Source organism: Euleptes europaea, chromosome 18, assembly GCF_029931775.1.
Source record: "Euleptes europaea isolate rEulEur1 chromosome 18, rEulEur1.hap1, whole genome shotgun sequence".
In the NCBI taxonomy this organism is placed as follows: Eukaryota; Metazoa; Chordata; class Lepidosauria; order Squamata; family Sphaerodactylidae; genus Euleptes; species Euleptes europaea.
The window spans coordinates 5,838,844-5,858,463 of NC_079329.1; the positions used below are offsets into that span (position 1 = coordinate 5,838,844).

The 19,620-nt window shown below is 43.3% G+C and overlaps 1 protein-coding gene across 1 annotated transcript; it reads left to right on the forward strand.

Annotated features, from left to right (window-relative positions):
• Positions 1 to 3,659: 3,659 nt before the first annotated feature.
• On the forward strand, positions 3,660 to 18,891 carry LOC130490245 (vomeronasal type-2 receptor 26-like). The gene is made up of 5 exons (XM_056864070.1): positions 3,660 to 3,865; positions 4,595 to 4,886; positions 6,184 to 6,309; positions 8,138 to 8,264; positions 17,990 to 18,891. The coding sequence occupies exons 1-5, from the start codon at positions 3,660 to 3,662 to the stop codon at positions 18,889 to 18,891; spliced, it is 1,653 nt and encodes a 550-aa protein (XP_056720048.1).
• The last annotated feature ends 729 nt before the right edge of the window (positions 18,892 to 19,620 follow it).

The window sequence follows — 19,620 nt, forward strand, 5'->3', positions numbered from 1 at the left end:
TATTAAGTATCCATGGGATCTTGGAACATGTGATTTTTTACAACTGAAGGGTGGTGGATAAGTTTACCATTTGCCCTCTTATGGCAGGAGAACTCTAGTTGATTGATGAGGTTGGCCCCTCATCCTCAGCTGGTCAGCAGGGACAAACAGGCTGACCAAATGGGGGGCATGACCCTTCCCCCCCAAGATCATGCAACATCTGGCATGATCTGGAAGCAACGGTGCCGCATCAGGGGTGACACTCTGGCACTCAGCCCCAAACTCTTTGGAAACCATAAAGTTTTATGTTGAGTAATAGAGTGTCACCCTAGTGTGATGCCATCAATTTTAGGTTGTGCCAGAAGTTGTGTCATTGTGCAGGGATGATGATCCCCCCCACTGTAAGTTCCCCTGCTCCCCCTATCTCCCGCCAGTTCCTTTCAACTCTACTAGGGGTGTGCTTATTTTCGGCTTATTTTCAGTTAGGGTTTATCAATATGCACAGCCTTAAACCCTAGTAGTGGAAGGTACCTGTCTGGGTGAGTGAAAATAGCAACAGCTGTACATACTGCTTATTAAAACTGCAAATCAGGTGCTGTGGATCAATTTAAAAACTTTACTACCTGAAAACAAATGGGTTGATGCCCAAAAACCAAAGAAAAAACAATGCTTACAACCATTCTCTCCACATGGGGAGAGGAAACTTTCTTGGCAGAGATCGTCACTACTAGTTAAATCAGAAGAAAGGATGGGGTTTTGCTAAGCATAGTTGATTTCCTGAGGAGAGATTTACATCCCTTCTTCTAGTTTGCCATGGAGAGGACAACAGTTCCAGTGCCGACTATTGCTTGCCCCTTCACACCACTGGGAAGTTGAAATTATTTATTTTTAAATTTGTAGTTCCGCATACCATCTGGTTCCTCACAGCTCGAAATTCCCCAAATTTGGTATATGACATTGGTCTTTCAATCTTCCTGTATTTTCCTGCTTCTCCTTCTGTTATATGTATGGTCAATAAAGATTAAAACTTAAGTACTGTCTTCCTCATCTGTACCTTCCCAGAGGTACTGCTTAAGTTTGGTCTGTCTCAAGCACATATGAAAGATCCCTTGATCCAGGAATCTTTCACAACTGGAAATCTTCCCGTTTCACTCTAACCTCAGAGCCTTGTTCCAATCTTATTCTGAGATGAGGTACTTTGGAGTTAAAAATTCAGAGACTCCTGGGTGACAAGGTGAACTCATTAAGCTTGAGTGACTATGGACCTGGACTTGCTCCATAACCAGCGGCATCTGTTGGGTATGAATTACAGTAGCCATCACACCACTCAAAAAGGCTGCCTCTCAAAAAGGCTGCCTCTTAATTCAAAAGGAAAATCTCTGGCACTACCATAAAGCATGAAAAAAAAATATTAAAGCACAGATTCACTAACCAGGACAGCTGATGATGATGATGGTGAAGAAGAAGAAGAAAAGGAGGAGGAGGAGTTGGTTTTCATATGCCGACTTTCTCTACCACTTAAGGGAGACTCATACCGGCTTACAATCACCTTCCCTTCCCCTCCCCACAACAGACACCCTGTGAGGTAGGTAGGGCTGAGAGAGCTCTAACAGAGCTGTAACTTGCCCAAGTTCACCCAGCTGGCTTTGTGTGTTGGAGTAGAAAACAAATCCATATACTAGAAACTTTTCTGGTTGGACAAATTTCATACCAGTCACATATTTCCTGAGTCATTCTGTCCCTTTGCACCCTTCCGTCCCCTCCTCACTGACTCATGCTTTGTGGAAACAGTATTATTTAGGTGCCACATAACATATAGGAGACTACCTTTCCTCAGAATAGGGGGCTATTACCTATTGCTGTAGTGCCAAATATGGCTCAGCACAGATGCAAACGTGGCTCTTTTTAAAAACAATGACATCTTTGAGTAAAGATGTTTCAGAGGAGTGAAGTGCCTGATTGTCTATAGAGTCCAATGAAACAGATAACAAGGAGGAGGTTAAGTTGAAAAGCAGCAGATCTTTTATTTAGCTAAACAATAAAGCCTGGTGGGCTAACCGCGGATGCAAAATGCAGAGTTACCCACACGAGATCAAAGGACGGGATAGATCCTTTATACCTTAGGATCCAGGGGAAGGTATGTTGCCTTACAAGGAAACAAAGAGACAAGAGAACCAATATAACAAAGAGACAAGAGAACTCTTCGTATAACAAAGAGACAAGAGAACCAATACACACTAGGTGTCTACTAGCCATTAATTAGCATAGCCTATTAGTGTAGCCCGAAGGCGTAACTAAGAAAGCGCTTGATCTGTAAGCGGGAAATAGAAACTAAATTGCTAAGGATAGATAAGTGATCCTGTGTGCTAACTCAAGGACGGCTCCTTCGTTATGTGAGAGTCCGTACCAGGCAGAAAGTGTAATTTGTTGGCTTATAGTCTTTGGATGCCAAGTTCCCCAAAGTATCTATGTGTATATGTGTGTGCATATGTATTTATACTAGCCCTTATATTTGGGCACAACAGAAGAAGGTAGGATGTCAGAATAAAAGACTCATGCCAACCAATGTTTGGGCTGCAGAAAGTTTATGACTGATAGATCAGCATGCCAATTATCATTAGTGTTACGTAGTATACTTTCAGTTATGCAAACTGATGTTCTTATACTAGGTGTCTGCTGATAGTTGTCGTAATTTGGCTCTTTAATGATTAAAAAGTCACTGCTGACCCCAGCCTCAGAACATTGCTAATTTTCCTCTTTGGGGCAAAACAAAACAAAACAGTACCTGCATTAAACACCATATGTTTGTACAGTGTTGTGCTAGCTTCCATTTGACTGCATAGCCCTAGTAGACCTTGGCCATCTCACAAGCATTTAGAACTTTCTCCAGTCCAACCTACAGGTTTCATTTAGGTCTGATTTCCTTGTTGGTACCTTACCATTAGGGTTGCCAGGTCCCTCTACGCCACCAGCGGGAGATTTTTGAGGTGGAGCCTGAGGAGGGCATGGTTTGGGGAAGGGACTTCAATGCCATAGAGTCCAATTGACAAAGCAACCATTTCCTCCAGGTGAACTGATCTCTATCAGCTGGAGAGCAGTTGTAATAGCAGGAGATCGCCAGCTAGTCCCTGGAGGTTGGCAACCCTACGTACCTTTGATATCTCAAAGCCACTTCTGCGAGGTGTTCTCCTGAAGACCAGAGTTGACCTATGATCCGAAATGGAAAAAAGACCATGTTTGTTACCAGTGGTGATACTCAGAGCCAAACCTGGCAGAGACAATTAGTTCCCCCTGGGATTATCCAAACCATTGTAATTGTTTTCAGTTGGCCAAAGCTCTAGTGACTTTTCAGAAGGTGTAAAGAAGAACCTGTTCAGTAAACAAGTGGTTATAAAAAAATCATTTGCTATTTTGAGCTGGAAGGTTGACTGAGGCAGGGCTCGGTCAGTCTGATGTTTCACATCTTGCATGATGAGACAGGTTTCCTCTGCACAACGGTCTGTAATTCAAGGCGTGTCTTCTCTTCTATGTTGAAGGGAGGAAAAGGGAAAAGGTTTTCCCCCCTTTAAAGAGTGCTGAGATGAAGTCAGACATTCCCTACAGTAGCCCGTTCAAGTCATGCTGATGTCATTGATTGATATGGGAGAGTCTGTGCCTAGAGAAGAGCTTTTGCTGTAAGGATGGTGGGGCTTGCAGTGTTGCTATTGCTTCTGTCCCCCATTGTGTACTCAGCAAGGCACCCTGAATCCAATCCTCTCCCAGCTCCACCTCAGTGGTATCAATCAGGGGATGTCCTAATTGGTGGGATTGTTTCTCAGAACTTTTATCAGTACCATGCTGAAGATTTTAAAGCGCTTCCGTCGTGGGACTTGCGGGAGGCTCCAGAGTAAGGCATTTCCCCCTGCCCAGCATCATGTCAGCATGGCCAGATCACACAGCAAGTCCTAATCATTGTTTCTGTCCATGCCAGAGTGTACCGAGTACCCATGCGCTTCCAGAGGTGTAGCCCTTTTGGTCTGTTGCAACAGAAATAAAAAGGGGTCCAGTAATACCAATCTCCCATCCAAGTACCTAACCAGGGCCGACCCTGCGTAGCTTCTGAGATCTGATGAGATCAGGCTAAGCTGGGTTATTTAGCTTACCCAAACTACTAATGGCCTCAGTATTTTGATTTGAATTCTGCTCTGAAGCAAATGAACTTAAAAGCCATGAAACCGAGAGCGGACATCTTTCAAGTGAGGCGAAAAGAGTTAAGGAATCTGTGGCTCTTAAAGTGTAAGAAATGGCAGGTGGGATTTCTTGCTTGGGAAAGAGAGCCCTTAGTTGGATGCCAGTTCAAAAGGAAATATTGGTGTTCCAACATATCAAGAATGTTGCTTGGAGAGATGTTTGTTAGATTAGAGACACCAGGAATTAATTTCCTTTAAAAAAGAAGCTATACTTTAAGGGTATCAATCAGAGAGAGAGAGAGAGTAGACTAATGTATAAAAAAAATCTCAGTGGCTGTACTGTTGAATGATGACTGACTGGAGAAAGATGTGGCCTGTATTATAATGAAATTCCTTGGTACATTTTTGCATTATTCTCTAAAAAGCACCTTAAACGCTGTTTACAGGACAATTATAAAGTTCTACCAGCACATCGTGGCCTTGGTGTTTGCTGTAAAAGAGATCAATGAGAACCCCCATATCCTACCGAATGAAACGCTTGGGTTCCACATCTCTGAGAACTACTATGATGAGAAGATTACCTGTCAGAATACTCTGCAGCTGCTGTTCACATCGCACACTTTTGTCCCTAACTACAAATGTGGCGCTCGGAAAAATCTCGTTGCTGTCATTGGGGCTCTTGACCCTGAGAACTCCTTGCTTATGGCAAACATCTTGGATCTCTTCAAGATTCCACAGGTGGGGAGGGGGCTGTGGCTCAGCGGTAGAGCATCTGCTTGGCATGCAGAAGGTCCCAGGTTCAATCCCTGGCATCTCCATTAAAGTGACTCGGCAAGTAGGTGACGTGAAAGACCTCCGCCTGAGACCCTGGAGAGCCACTGCTGGTCTTTGTAGACAATACTGACTTGGATGGTCCAAGGGTCTGATTCAGTATAAGGCAGCTTCATGTGTTCATGTGGAATGCATCCATGGGAGACTGGGGATTTTCACTATGTGTGTATGGGGGGAGGCACATATGTAATTGCATTCGGGGGAACTGTTCTTGTTCGGGATGGAGTGTTGTGAATTAGAACCCCCATATCCTACCGGATATGTGAATGACATAAATCAAGCCATCTCTGATACTGAAAGTCCAAAGAGAGCTCCTTTACAAAGGAGAATGGGCAGGTATGACCAGGTAGCACAAGATACTTTTAGAAGGGTTGTGTCCCATGACCAATTCGCAGCAATGTAATCTACAGAGTGAATATATGCACGCTTGTATATATTTTCTATCCTTTTGTATTCCTTTTGGATCCTTTTTTTAAATCCTTTTTGTTAAATATCAGTCTGGATTTTTTGCTCTACTTTTTATATCCTTGGTTTCCATGTAAGAGACAGTTATACCTACAACTCTTCTTTTTCCTCTACCTAATAAAGATGGGTTTAAATAGTCTGCAAAAATGGGTGGTTGTCAGTTTGTCCGCTTTCCTATCATCATTAATTATATGTGTATGTGTATACAGTGGGGGTCAATTTTTCAAGAGAAACTGGAATCACAGGGTTTGATTCCCCGCTCTTCCACATGAGTGGCAGACTCTATTCAGGTGAACCAGATTGGTTTCCCCACTCCTCCACATGAAGTCTGCTGGGTGACCTTGTCAGTTCTCTCCAAACTCTCTCAGCCCCACCTACCTCACAAGGTGTCTGTTGTGGGGAGAGGAAGGGAAGTCAATTGTAAGCTGGTTTATTTTATTAGTCGTAGAGCCTTCTTCTTCTTCTTCCCTCACTCCCCTCTTCCCCTCATGTATTTCATGGAACCCGAGATGTTTCTGATTGGAGTCTATTTTTCTGTTCTGATTGGTTATGATGTCTGAATGAATTAAAAAGATCAGTTCAGGAGAATTTCCACTGATTTCCACATGTACATGTTTAGTCTTTAACTGTCACCGAAGCTAAAACATCCATATAGGAAGTGTACAGTGCATCAACAGACACAATCCTACAAGAAATTCTTCCTCAATTATCTCTAAAATATGTTTGCATTTTCTCTTAGCTCACGTATGGTTCATTTGCCTCAGAGGACAATGATGCAAGGGAGTTCTTTTACCGCATGGTCTCAAATGAAGCCCATTTCTATAATGGGATTACACAGTTGCTTCTCCATTTTGGATGGACGTGGGTGGGACTCCTGGCTACAGATGATCATAGTGGAGAACACTTCTTGAAGACCCTGGAACCATTGTTTTCCAAAAATGGAATCTGTTTTGCTTTCACTGAAAGAATCCCCCCCAAAATGCAATGGGATAGTATGCTTGATTTTGCTAATATATTCCCAAATATAGATAAAGTGTTCACAGACATCAGAGTCAGTACATTTATCCTCTATGGAGATTCAAGGACACTTATAATATTGAATGGTTATTTTTTTCTAGGGGAAGTTTCAATTAAAAATACATTTGGCAAAGTGTGGATTTTAACAGCCCAGATTGATTTTACCCTATCAGGCATGCAAAGGTTCTGGGATTTTCACTTCTTCCATGGGGCAATCTCTTTCGCAATTCACTCCAACAAACTTCTAGGATTCCATACATTTCTTCAAGACATAAAAATGAAGGAGGCAGAAGAAAATGGTCTTCTGAAGTTCTTCTGGGCGCAAGCATTTAACTGTGCGTTTGTCAACGGCAAGGAGTCCCCAGAAGACGAAGGTGTTTGCACCGGGGAGGAGAAGCTGGAAAGCCTGCCTAGCACTGTTTTTGAAATGCACATGACTGGCCACAGTTATAGCATCTATAATGCTGTCCATGCTGTGGCACATGCTTTGCATACCATGTCCTCCTCTAGATCTAACCTCAGAGCAAGCAAGAGTGGCAAAAGATCTGAATGTCAAGATCTTCAGCCATGGCAGGTAATGTCTCCAATATGAAACCGCTTTTATTTCTGAGAATGGTATAAAGCAAAATGGTATAATATGTCCCACCATGAGCAACATATAAATTGTGGTTATACACATTGTGCCTTCATAAAGTTTCGTTGGTTCTTTTATTCTTCTTAACCCGAATTGGTCCACCTAGGTCAGTCTTCTCTACCTGGCTGGTAGTAGCCAGGTAGGGTCTCATCTTTCACATCAACGACTGCAGGATCCTTTAAACAGATACTGGGACTAAATGAAGATCACAAACTTTGCTACCAGACCTTGATACACACACTCACTCTCACTCTCACTCACTCACACACACACAAACAAGATCTGTTAACATTTTTCAATATTCTGCCAGTGCAAACTAACTTTTTAGAGGGATGCCCATATTATATGTCGGCAAAAGAAATGTGTTTCGTCATCTCAGAATGAAGATTCCAACACCAAATTAAACTTTTAAAATTTATTTTCTCTTTCAACCAGCTCCATCCATTTCTTCAAAGCAATTCCTTTAACAACTCAGCAGGAGAAAAAGTCTCTTTTAACAGTTTCAGGGAGATGGAGGAAGGATTCGATCTCACAAACCTGGTCACCTTCCCCAACAGGTCCTTCTTAAGAGTGAAAATTGGAAGGCTGGATCCCACAGCTCTGGAAGGAAAAGAATTGATCATCCACAAGGATTTAATTGTATGGCAAACAAGCTTTGAGCAGGTGTGGATGTGTGGACATTACAGGTTTACTTTCTGGATGAGAGATTATGGGGAAAGATCTTCTCTTCTGCAACATAATCTGACCTTTGTGGCTCATCAGTTGGTAACACATTAAAAAACTAACAAGAACTCTGAATATCAATTCAGCCACTGTCTCCTGGGCAACTGATCTCTGCAGCTTGGAGATTAGCTGTAATTCCAGGAAATTTCCAAGCCCTGCCTGGAGGTTGGCAACCCTAGACATTGCCCCATTTCCCCCAGTGCACCAGCCTTTGTATGCTTGATGACTTTCATGATATGCAAAAGTTCATTTCTTTCTTGGTACAGAAGTTGGTTGATAATAGAATGACGTCTCATTTCTCCAATCTTGATTTTGATAGGTCCCTCCTCTTTCTGAGTGTAACGCTCACTGCCAGCCTGGTTCTCAGAAGAAAAAGAAGGAAGGGGAGAAATTTTGCTGTTACGATTGTTCTCCATGCCCTGAAGGGAAGATTTCAAGGCAAAGGGGTAGGTTCGATAGTGTAACTATAATGTTTGTGTGTGCTTCGTCAAGTCACAGTGACCCTGTAGGGCATGGGTTCTCAACAAGAGGGAAATTCCCCCTGGGGGGGATTTTAGGGTTCCAGGGTGGGATTGGGACCACTATTCAGCAAAGTGTGATGTCCTGTAGATTATGTATAGTCTGTAAAATTGTAGTTTGTTTTTTTGAGCTAGACTGTCTTGGGAAGGGGGGAATTATATTCTGAACAATGGTGAAAGGGGGAATGGAACAAAAAATGGTTGAGAACCACTACTGTAGGGTTTTCAAGGCAAGAGAATGGTTCAGAGGTGGTTTGCCATTGCCTGCCTCTGCTTGGGCTGAGAGAGTTCTGAGAGAACTGGGACTGGCCGAAAGTCACCTAGCTGGCTAAAATAGTGAGCACAGATTGTGAATTACATTTGTTTGACAACTGATCTACCTTCCATTCCTCTTTTTTTCAGACATGGGTGACTGCATAAAGTGTCCAGAAGATGAGTATCCAAGCAAGGGCCAAGAACGATGCTTGTCCAAGACAATGAATTTTCTGTCTTTTGAAGAGCCTTTAGGCATCAGTTTGACTACCATCGCTATGTCTTTTTTCCTGGTCACAATGTTGGTTCTTGCAACTTTCATTAAGCTCAAAGATACCCCCATAGTCAAGGCCAACAACAGAGATATAACCTATGCTCTCCTGGTCTCCCTCTCGCTCTGCTTCCTCTGCTCTTTGCTTTTCCTTGGAGAACCAAGCAAAGTAACCTGCTTCCTCCGCCAATCTGCTTTTGGCGTCATCTTCACAGTGGCTGTTTCTTGCGTGTTAGCCAAAACCGTCACTGTGGTTGTAGCTTTCATGGCCACCAAGCCAGGGTCCAGCATGAGGAAGTGGGTAGGGAAAAGAATATCAAACTCTATTATTCTTTCCTGCTCCCTTAGTCAAACAATGATTTGTCTATTGTGGTTAGGAACCTCTCCTCCTTTCCCAGATTTTGACTCACAATCATTGACTACAGAGATCATAGCAGAATGCAATGAAGGATCTGTCATCATGTTCTACGTTGTCCTGGGCTACATGGGACTTTTGTCTCTCCTCAGTTTGAGTGTAGCTTTCCTGGCCAGGAAGTTGCCAGACAGTTTCAATGAAGCTAAGTTCATCACCTTCAGTATGCTTGTGTTCTGCAGTGTCTGGGTGTCTTTTTTCCCAACCTACCACAGCACCAAAGGGAAGTACATGGTGGCAGCGGAAATCTTCTCTATTGTGGCCTCCAGTGCTGGGTTACTGGGTTGTATCTTTTTCCCCAAGTGCTACATTATTCTTCTGAGACCTGAGTTGAACAACAGGGAACAGCTAATAAGGAGAAAGAACTGAAGACTCCCACTGTTGTGTAATATGTATTAATTCTATCATTTGTAAGCACTGGAAACACCAGCCTTATTTTTATAGATAGCTTGGCGTCCCCTATATGTCAGTTCAAGGCAAACAAATGTTTGACTAATTAATATGAATTGGTCAACTGATATGAATTAGAAATTGAGAATGGTTTTACTAAGTCCTCCTGGTATTTTAAAAATAAACATGTGACTTGTGCTGTTATTCTTTATTGAACACATGAACACATGAAGCTGCCTTATACTGAGGCGGCTCTCCAGGGTCTCAGGAAGGGGTCTTTCACATCTCCTAGCCTAGTCGCTTTAACTGGAGATGCCGGGGATTGAGCCTGGGACCTTCTGCATGCCAATCAGATGCTCTACCACAGAGCCATGGCCTCTCCCTTTTGGTATTTTGGAGGGTGAGATCTTTCAGCTGAAGGGAGGGCAAAATGCCTCCCTGGGTGTATGAAAAAGAGCAGCATCTGTAAGTACTGATGGTTAAAATAGTTGATCAGCTGCCAGAATTTCTAGCAATTGGCCAGAAATTGAAAAAGCATGATGCGAAATGGGGACTAATACCGGAATCCCATATTCCTGGCTTTTGGATTTATGAAGAGTTGTCTACATTCATGATAAGACTATCTTCATTCACAGTGTCTTTATTCTCTTGAATGTTTCATACTGTTACCATCACCATTCTGACATTGTATTTTGTTACATTTCCTTTGGAAAGATTGTGCTTTGCTTGTACTATTTACATTGCCTTGAAGTTTTGCATTGGTCTCATAAATGATTTGGAAATTATCTCATTGAATATTACTTGATGTTCATATATGCCATTAGTGCCTTTTTTTAGCCACCACCTGGAGGTTGGCAACTCTACTAATGAAACAGTATGAGTATATGCCAGAGAATAAACCAGGGGATATACTTCCCCTCAGTATGTTATGCTGGAAGGGAGTGTGGCTCTGTGGTAAAGCATCTGCTTGACATGCAGAAGGTCCCAGGTTCAATCCCCAATATCTCCAGTTAATGGGAACAGGCAAGTAGGTGTTGTGGAAGACCTCTTCCTGAGACCCTAGAGAGCCGCTGCCAGTCTGAGTGGACAATACAGACTTCGATGGATCACGGGTCTGATTCAGTATAAGGCAGTTTCCAGTGCTCATGTGTTTATCTGTTTTCCCCTTGGCAACAATCGCAGTAACCATGCTAACAAATGCCACCTCCTTATTGTGTGCTTTGACAAGCTTTAATTTTAACAGAGGACCCAACCAGGCAGTGGGACTCTTTCAAGCCTTTTGAATTGTCCATTTCATATTGGTTTACTTTTTCTGCTGCTGTTCCTCACTATGGAACTCTCAAAGCCACATCTGCTTGATGGTCCCGGCGAGCAACAAAGTTGACCTATAATCAGAAGTAAAAAAAAGAGGCCATGTTTGTGAATAATGGTGCCCCTCAGAGCCATACCCAGCCAAGGCAATTATCTCCCCCTGGAATAAGCCAAATCATTGTAATTTCCCCCCCAGTTGGCCGGAGCTCTAGTCCCTTTGCAGAAGGTGGTAGAACCCCACCAATAAGCAAGTTTGCAAGTGGTTTCGTATATGTGCCTTCCTTTTTCGTTGGGACTAGAGGGATAGGATGAGGCAGGGCTCTGTTCTGTTTGATCTCTCACAGTTGGGCTTCAGGAGGCAGATGTATCCTGACAGGGATTGCAAACTGTGCTGGCGTGCGAGGCATGCTTTTGGAACTGAGCCAAGGCCAAAAAGAAAGGTGGACACATTTCCTTTAAGAAGTGGCAAAGGCATACACTATCCAGAGTCGACTACTGATTCAGCTTGGCGTAGGGGTTAAGAGTGGTGGTTTGGAGTGGTGGACCCTGATCTGGAGAACCAGGTTGGTTTCCCCACTCCTGCACATGAAGCCTGGTGGGTGACCTTGGGCTAGTCACAGCTCTCTTAGAGCTCTCTCAGCCCCATCCACTTCACAGGGTGACTGTTGTAGGAGGGGAAAGGAAGATGATTGTAAGCCAGTTTGATTCTTCCTTAAGTGGTAGAGAAAGTTGGCATATAAAAAGCAACTCTCCTCCTCCTCCTCCTCCTCCTCCTCCTCCTCCTTCTTCTTTTTCTGGGTGACACAGGAGGACCTTTGCCTAGACAGGAACTTCACTGCTTGGATGGAGAGACTTATCATGTGGCTGCTGCTGTCTCCAATTATGTGCCTAATAGATGGCGTGGGGAGCTCTGCAAACAATCTTCTCCCTGTTCCACATCAGTGGCACCAGTCTGGAGACTTCCTAATGGGTGGGATTGTTTCTCAAACCCTTCATAATTATTATACAGCATCTTTCAAAGAATGTCCATCATGGCCTTCAATTGACACTTCAGAGTAAGATTTTTTTCCCACCCCATCCTTTCCATGAAGTCAGCCAGCTGCTTCCACCCTAAGAAAGGTCCCCTGTGTTTCCAGAGGTGTAGTCAAGTTGCAACAAAAAGAACCAATTGCACCTTTTTACAATTAAGAAAGTTTCATTCTAACATGTGTTGTTGCAGCTATCATTATCTGCCAGGGACTGGGCTCCTTACTAGGCAGACTAGTGAGGAAGGAGAATTGGAAAAATGAAAGCAAGATCAAGGGGCCATGAAATGCAAAAAATACAGGGTGGAATGTAAGTTGAAGAAAGACGTAGGTTTTTTTACTCACTATTGGCGTACCTTAGCAAAACCTGGGATTCCCCAAGCATTAGTTAGCTTAGCAGAACACTCTGTGTATTTTCTGTATGTTTGAATTGTACACTTATGGAAAGAAATTGAAGACGGAGGGAGAGAGAATGCCTCAAGGGATAAGTGTCCATAGATTTGGAAGAGCAAGACATGAACACATGAACACATGAAGCTGCCTTATACTGAATCAGACCCTTGGTCCTTCACAGTCAGTATTGTCTACTCAGACCAGCAGCGGCTCCCCAGGGTCTCAGGCAGAGGTCTTTCACGTCACCTGCTTGCCTAGTCCCTTTAATTGGAGATGCCAGGGATTGAACCTGGGACCTTCTGCATGCCAAGCAGATACTCTGCCACTGAGCCATGGCCTCTCCCCATGACAATGGCATGAACATTCTGAGGACAGAGGGAACACTTGGTTACGTGGCAATGCAAGAAGGTTGTAAGTGTGTCAAGGCACATCACAAATATTTGTGCCCTGATGCATCAGGAATATTATTTCAGTAAAAGTGGGAGATGAGGAATATCAATGACAAATGTTCTCTTTCATTAAATGAAACCAGAGTAGACCTATGCTGTAATGAAATGATTCGGATATTGTTGCATTATCCTCTAAAATCACCTTGAACTCTGTATACAGAACCATTATGAAGTTCTACCAGCACATCCTGGCCTTGGCCTTCGCTGTCAAAGAGATCAACGGGAACCCCCACATCTTGCCCAATGTTACTCTCGGGTTCCACATCTATGAGAACTACTACGACGAGAGGTTGACCTATCAGACCACTCTGGAGCTGCTTTTCAAATCGTACCTTTTCGTCCCTAATTACAAATGTGACACCCTGAAAAACCTCATAGCTGTCATTGGGGGTCTTGAGCGTGAGAGCTCATTGTATATGGCCAACATCTTGGATCTCTTCAAGATTCCACAGGTGAGAGACACACATGGGGGACTGGGGATTTTTGGAGAATGGGCGTGTATGTGCGTTACACCTCTAATCTCATTCTAACCATCCTGTTATGGTCCACAAGAAGAAGAGTTGGTTTTTATATGCTGACTTTCTCTGTCACTTAAAGAAGAATCAAACAAGCTTACAATCACCTTCCCCTCCCCACAACAGACAGCCTGTGAGGTAGGTGGGGCTGAAAGCGCTCTAAGAGAACTGTGACTATCCCAGTGTCACCCAGCTGACGTCTTGTGTACACGTGGGGGAACAAATCCAGTTCACCAGATTAGCATCTGCCACTCATGTGGAGGAGTGGGGAATCAAACGTGGTTCTCCTGATCAGAATCCAATGCTCCAAACCACTGCTTTTAACCGCCACATGATGCTTGCTCACAAGGAGGGAGAGGGGGAACAAGAGGGTCTTTATTTTTTGTTTTTTAACCATTGGTGGCTGGTACCATTTTCCTTTAATAGGAATCAGTGGAGAGAGGTGTAACTGCTCCAAGATAAAATAGTTCAGGGGTCTGTAAAATTGCACCCTTATTCCAATTCACTTGAAACTCAGGAGGTCCTTAGACTATGTTACAACTCTTCAGGTAGAATGTTGACTACTTACTTTCCAAATGCACATCCTAGACTTTGACTCTTGCTCAGTCTCAGCATTCATTTTCAGCAAATGCACCATGAATCACCAGTCCCAAGCACAAGTAAATTCTTCCTGAGTCTTCCCTAAAATTTCTGTACATTTCCTCATAGCTCACCTATGGTTCATTTGCCTCAGAAGAGAGTGACGGAAAAGAGTTTTCCTTTTACCGCATGGTCCCAAATGAAGCCCATCACTACACCGGGATTCTCCAGTTGCTTCTCCATTTTGGATGGACATGGGTGGGGCTCTTTGCCATGGATGACCACAGTGGAGAACGTTTCTTGCAAACTCTGGAGCCATTGCTCTCCAGGAATGGAATCTGTTTGGCTGTCAGTGACAGAATCTCCACAAAAGCACAGTTGGGTGATATCAATGATTTTGCTAATATACTTCGAAATATGCAGGGATATTTCACAGACAGAAACATCAACACGTTTATCCTCTATGGAGATTCAAGGACAATTATAGTTCTGAACACTTATTTGATGCTGGAGTGGCTTGCGTACAACAAGACATTTAGCAAGGTGTGGATTTTAACAGCCCAAATTGATTTTACCCTAACAGGCCTGCAAAGGTTCTGGGATTTTCACTTCTTCCACGGGGCAATCTCTTTCACAATTCACTCACATAAACTTCAAGGTTTCCGTGCATTTCTTCAAGACCTGAAACTTTACGGGGCAGAAGGAAATGATTTTCTGAAGTTCTTCTGGGAGCAAGCATTTGACTGTAAATTTGAAAACAGCAAAGAGTTCCTAGAACTTGATGGGGTTTGTAGTGGAGAGGAGAAGCTGGAAAGCCTTCCTAGGGCAGTTTTTGAAATGGGCGTGAGTGGCCACAGTTATAGCATCTACAATGGTGTCTATGCTGTCGCGCATGCTTTGCATACCATGTATTTATCTCGAATGAACCTCTGGGCAAGAATTAGTGGCAAAAGATCTAAATTTCAAAATCTTCAACCTTGGCAGGTAATGTCTTCTCTTTATGTTTTTATTGTAATGAATAGATTAGAACAAGATGAGACAATGTCCAACATGCTCCACCATGAGCAACTGGGGGAATTCTGTTGTATAAATTGTCCACAGCCAATGTTTTGTGGGTTTGTGGTACCTTCTACATTGAAGTCTGTGAAAGCAACATAAGCACATATGAGCTGAATCAGACTATTGCTCTACCCAGGTCAGTTTTATCTACATGGTTGGCAGTAGCTCTCCAGGGTCTTTCACATCAACTTCTACCTACTACCTGATCCTTTAGTTGGAGGTACTTGGGAGGTACTTGGGACCATAAAGCACCCTGTCCTTCTGTCCCCCAAAAGGTGAAAAACACGTTTTCCATTGGGTCTGGAAGGAAGAGATTTAAGACATGTCAGCAAGGAAAAGCATTTCCGAGTCTCAGAATGAAATATCAAGAATCCGACTTCATGCTCAATGTTTGTTTATATTCTCTTTCAACCAGCTCCACCCACTTCTCCAAGGCAATCCATTTAACAACTCAGCAGGAGAAAAGGTATCTTTTAACAGCGATAGAGAAGTGGAGGAAGGATTTGACATCATGAACATGGTCACATTCCCAAACAAGTCCTTTTTGAGAGTAAAAGTTGGAACCCTTGATCCACTAGGTCTTGAAGGGAAAGAATTGGTCATTCATGAAGATTTAATTGCATGGCAAACAGGTTTTGACCAGGTGTGGATGCTTGCACATTCCAGGAACTGTTTATCCTCTGGATTAGAGATTATGGCACCAGAACTTCCTTTGCAGCACAATCTGAATTTTCTCACTCATCAGTATCTAACAAATCAGGAAACTAATAAGAGTTCTGAGTATATCTGTTCCTCATCAACTTAGAAAATAATTTTATATATACATGGAATATTTTCCATGCACTTATTAAAACACGATGGGTATGTCAGGGAAAGAGAGTCACAACTGGCAACACATTGACTATACCTGTTTCTATCAAAGAAGTCACTGGGTTGAATAATCCATTGGAGGAGTTTGAATTATACAAACAATAGATTGTTCTCAGCAAAGCGTTATGTAGCACCCCAATCCTGATTGTCGTTTTCTGTGCACAACTGTATTTGTAAACTCCAGGGGCTCCCTTCTTTCTTGGTCCAGCACTTGATCAATTGATCAATAATGAATTGTCCCTATCATGAACTCCTTCCATGTTTTTGACAGGTCCCACCTCTTTCTGAGTGTAACGCACACTGCTGGCCTGGGTCTCAGAGGACAAAAAAGGAAGGAGAGAAATTTTGCTGTTATGGTTGTTCTCTGTGCCCTGAAGGGAAGATTTCAAGCCAGAAGGGTAGGTAAAATAGTGCAACTCAAATATTTCAGATGATTGTGGATCACCATTTGAGATATTGAGATAAGGTAAGCTTGAAAGCATGATATAAGGTGATCTTGAGATAAGGTAACAATTACTGTCACAAAGTGGGCAAAAGGTTTGCCAGCTCCGGATTGGGAAATATCTGGAGATTTTGGGGCAGAACCTGAAAAGGGTGGGGTTTGTAGAACGGAGGGAATTCAATGCTATCTAGTCCAATTGGCGAAGCAGCCATTTTCTGCAAGTGAACTGGTCTCTATTGGCTGGAGATCAGTTGTAGTAACAGGAGATCTCGTACCCTAGTACCTGGAGGCTAGAAAAACTGCAACGAAGTCTCCAAATACAACAGTAGCAAATAATTCTTATTGGTGCTTACACATGAATGACAACAACAGAACAGAGTGAAAATTACACATAAGAACTCCCGAAGATATATACAGTATATACAACTTAAATTTAAGTGCAGTCTCTATGCACCAACTGCCATGCTCTTCAAAGTATATATTTCTCTTGCTTCAATGAGTCCAAAAACAGGTACAGTCCCAAAAGAGCCACTTTTGGGGAAAAGATGGGGGACGGCCGTTTCAAGTCTTTTCTTCAGCCCCAATCAAAAATCCGTTTCCAAAAGTGAACTCAACAATCAAATATTTCACTCAGTTCTCAGTTCCCCGAAGGATACTCCAAAGTGCAGCTGGGTACTAAGTTACCCCCTGAGTGAAATATTTGATTGTTGAGTTCACTTTTGGAAAAGGGGTAACTTAGTACTCGGCTTAGTACTTCACTTTTGTTTGCTACTTTTGTATTTGGAGACTCCGTTGCAGTATTTCTAACCATTTGGTATTGGCACGGAGGGGCCTATTTTGGATAGTACAGTACCTGGAGGCTGGCAACCCTAGCAAACCACTGGCTCCCAAGAAGGCAGCCTGGAAACCCCCACTCCTCTTTCCTGTGGGCAAAGTGCCGTCAAGTCGCAGCCGACTTATGGTGACCCCAGCAAGGGGCTTTCAAGGCAAGTAAGAAGCAGAGAGGGCTTTGCCATTGCCTTCCTCTGCAGAGTCTTCCTTGGAGGTCTGCCTTCCAAGTACCTACCCTGCTTAGCTTCGAAGAACTAATGAGATCGAGCTATACCATACTGTATTCCCAATCTTCATTCTTAAGTGTTCTTCATGCATTGTAAGACTCTGACATCTCCCCCTCCCCAAGATTTCACATCTTCAGGTGACATCCGCTCCTGCTGGAGCCAGCAAGACTTCTTCCTCTTGTCTGCTTGAGGAAACACTCCCCATTCCCAAACTCACGCTGGCCACTTTCAGCACAGGAAAGGGAAAGAGCTAACAGCAGCAAAGGATCTGACTCCCTTCACACACAGAGGGGCAACCGGGTCAGTTGGCTGAGACTTCCCAGGCCTTTGAGTCTTGAAATGCATTTTCTCTTCCATTCTTTTCTTCTGAGTCTCTTAAGAACTGCATGAGCTATTCTTCAGCACCCAAGAGCTACTGGTAACTTGGCATCTACCTGTCTGAGACCCTTGCTTTGTACGCAATGGGCTGAGATCAACATAATAAACCTAACCTGGCAACTGGTAAATAAACCTAACCTGGCAACACTCAGCCATTACAACACTGGGGGAATTTCCTTAAATTATATGTGAATTCGCTCTTTGGTAGTCCCTTTTCTTTCTTTCTTTCTTTCTTTTCTTTTTTTTCAGACGTGGATGATTGTATCAGATGTCCAGAAGATGAGTATCCAAGCAAAAACCGAGATCAATGTCTGCTCAAGACAATACATTTTCTGTCTTATGAAGAATCTTTAGGAATCAGTTTGGCTTCTGCTGCTATTTCTTGTTTCCTGATGACAGCTTTAGTTCTAGCAACTTTTATAAAGCACAAAGATACCCCTATGGTCAAGGCCAACAACAGAGATATCACCTACACTCTCCTGGTCTCCCTCTTGCTCTGCTTCCTCTGCTCTTTGCTTTTCCTCGGGAAACCAAGCAAAATGACCTGCTGCCTCCGGCAATCTTCTTTTGGCATGATCTTCACAGTGGTGGTGTCTTGTGTGTTGGCCAAAACCGTCACTGTGGTGGTAGCTTTCATGGCCACCAAGCCAGGGTCCAGTATGAGGAAGTGGGTGGGAAAAAGATTGACCAGCTCCATAGTCAGTTCTTGCTCCCTTATTCAAGCAGTGATTTGCCTTGTGTGGCTAGGAACCTCTCCTCCATTCCCAGATTTTGACACACAATCATTGATTAGTGAGATCATAGCAGAATGCAATGAAGGGTCCATTCTCATGTTCTACATTGTCCTGGGCTACATGGGACTTCTGTCCCTCATCAGCTTGACTGTGGCTTTCCTAGCCAGGAAGTTGCCGGACAGTTTTAATGAAGCCAAGTTCATTACCTTCAGTATGCTTGTGTTTTGCAGTGTCTGGGTGTCTTTTTTCCCAACCTACCACAGCACCAAAGGGAAATACATGGTGGCAGTGGAAATCTTCTCTATTGTAGCCTCCAGTGCTGGGTTACTGGGTTGTATCTTTTTCCCCAAGTGCTACATTATTCTGCTGAGACCTGAGTTGAACAACAGGAAGCAACTCATGAGGAGGAATAATTAAAGGATATATCTGTCCCATTGTATACATTTCTACCTAAGAATGAAGACAGTGGGCCTGCTCTGACAATCAATCGGTTCTTACTGCATTGTGTGTTAGGTCATTTTTCTTTCGAAACGTGACAAATGAAACATGAATAAGAGAAGTTGAAATCTATGAGTCATGACGACTGATTATCTTCCAGTAATGTGTTTTCTTCTTTCCAGAAATGAACAGTGTGTGGAATTTGGACAGTGATTCTCCCTGGGACCTGGCCCTGGGGCAGACACAGTACAAGCCTGTAGGGTTGTGCAAAAAATAAATTGGGTAAATTTCGGGCCTGGGTTTACTGGGCCCGATTTTTTCCAGAAACCCAGAATAAGCCAAATACCCATACTGGTAAAGGGGAATTTCAGCTTTATTTCCAGGTTTACTGAAAAAAAAATTGGTTCCTTTATAGTCAATGGGGATTTTTTTTCAAAGCTCCTGTGGGGGCATTTTTGGAGATAGAATTTCCATATTTTCAGGGTAGCTTCTCCTTGCATGAACCCCGATGTTTGATGAAGATTGGGTCAGGGGTGGTCTGATTTCATGGGGTCCCAAAGGCAGTTACAATGCTTTACAATGCTCCTCTATGGAGGAGGGGATCGACCCCTTCGAGACCCCATAAAAAAAAATCTGGCTCCTAACATCCATTGGACATTCAAAGTGGTTCTACCTCTAGTTCTACCTCTAAAGGCAGCCATGGAGATC

Coding starts and splice junctions, on each gene's coding strand:
- LOC130490245 (XM_056864070.1), top strand. CDS start 3,660: ATGGTGGGGCTTGCAGTGTTGCTATTGCTTCTGTCCCCCATTGTGTAC. Junction 3,866..4,594: donor GACTTGCGGGAGGCTCCAGA/GTAAGGCATTTC, acceptor CGCTGTTTACAG/GACAATTATAAAGTTCTACC. Junction 4,887..6,183: donor ATCTCTTCAAGATTCCACAG/GTGGGGAGGGGG, acceptor ATTTTCTCTTAG/CTCACGTATGGTTCATTTGC.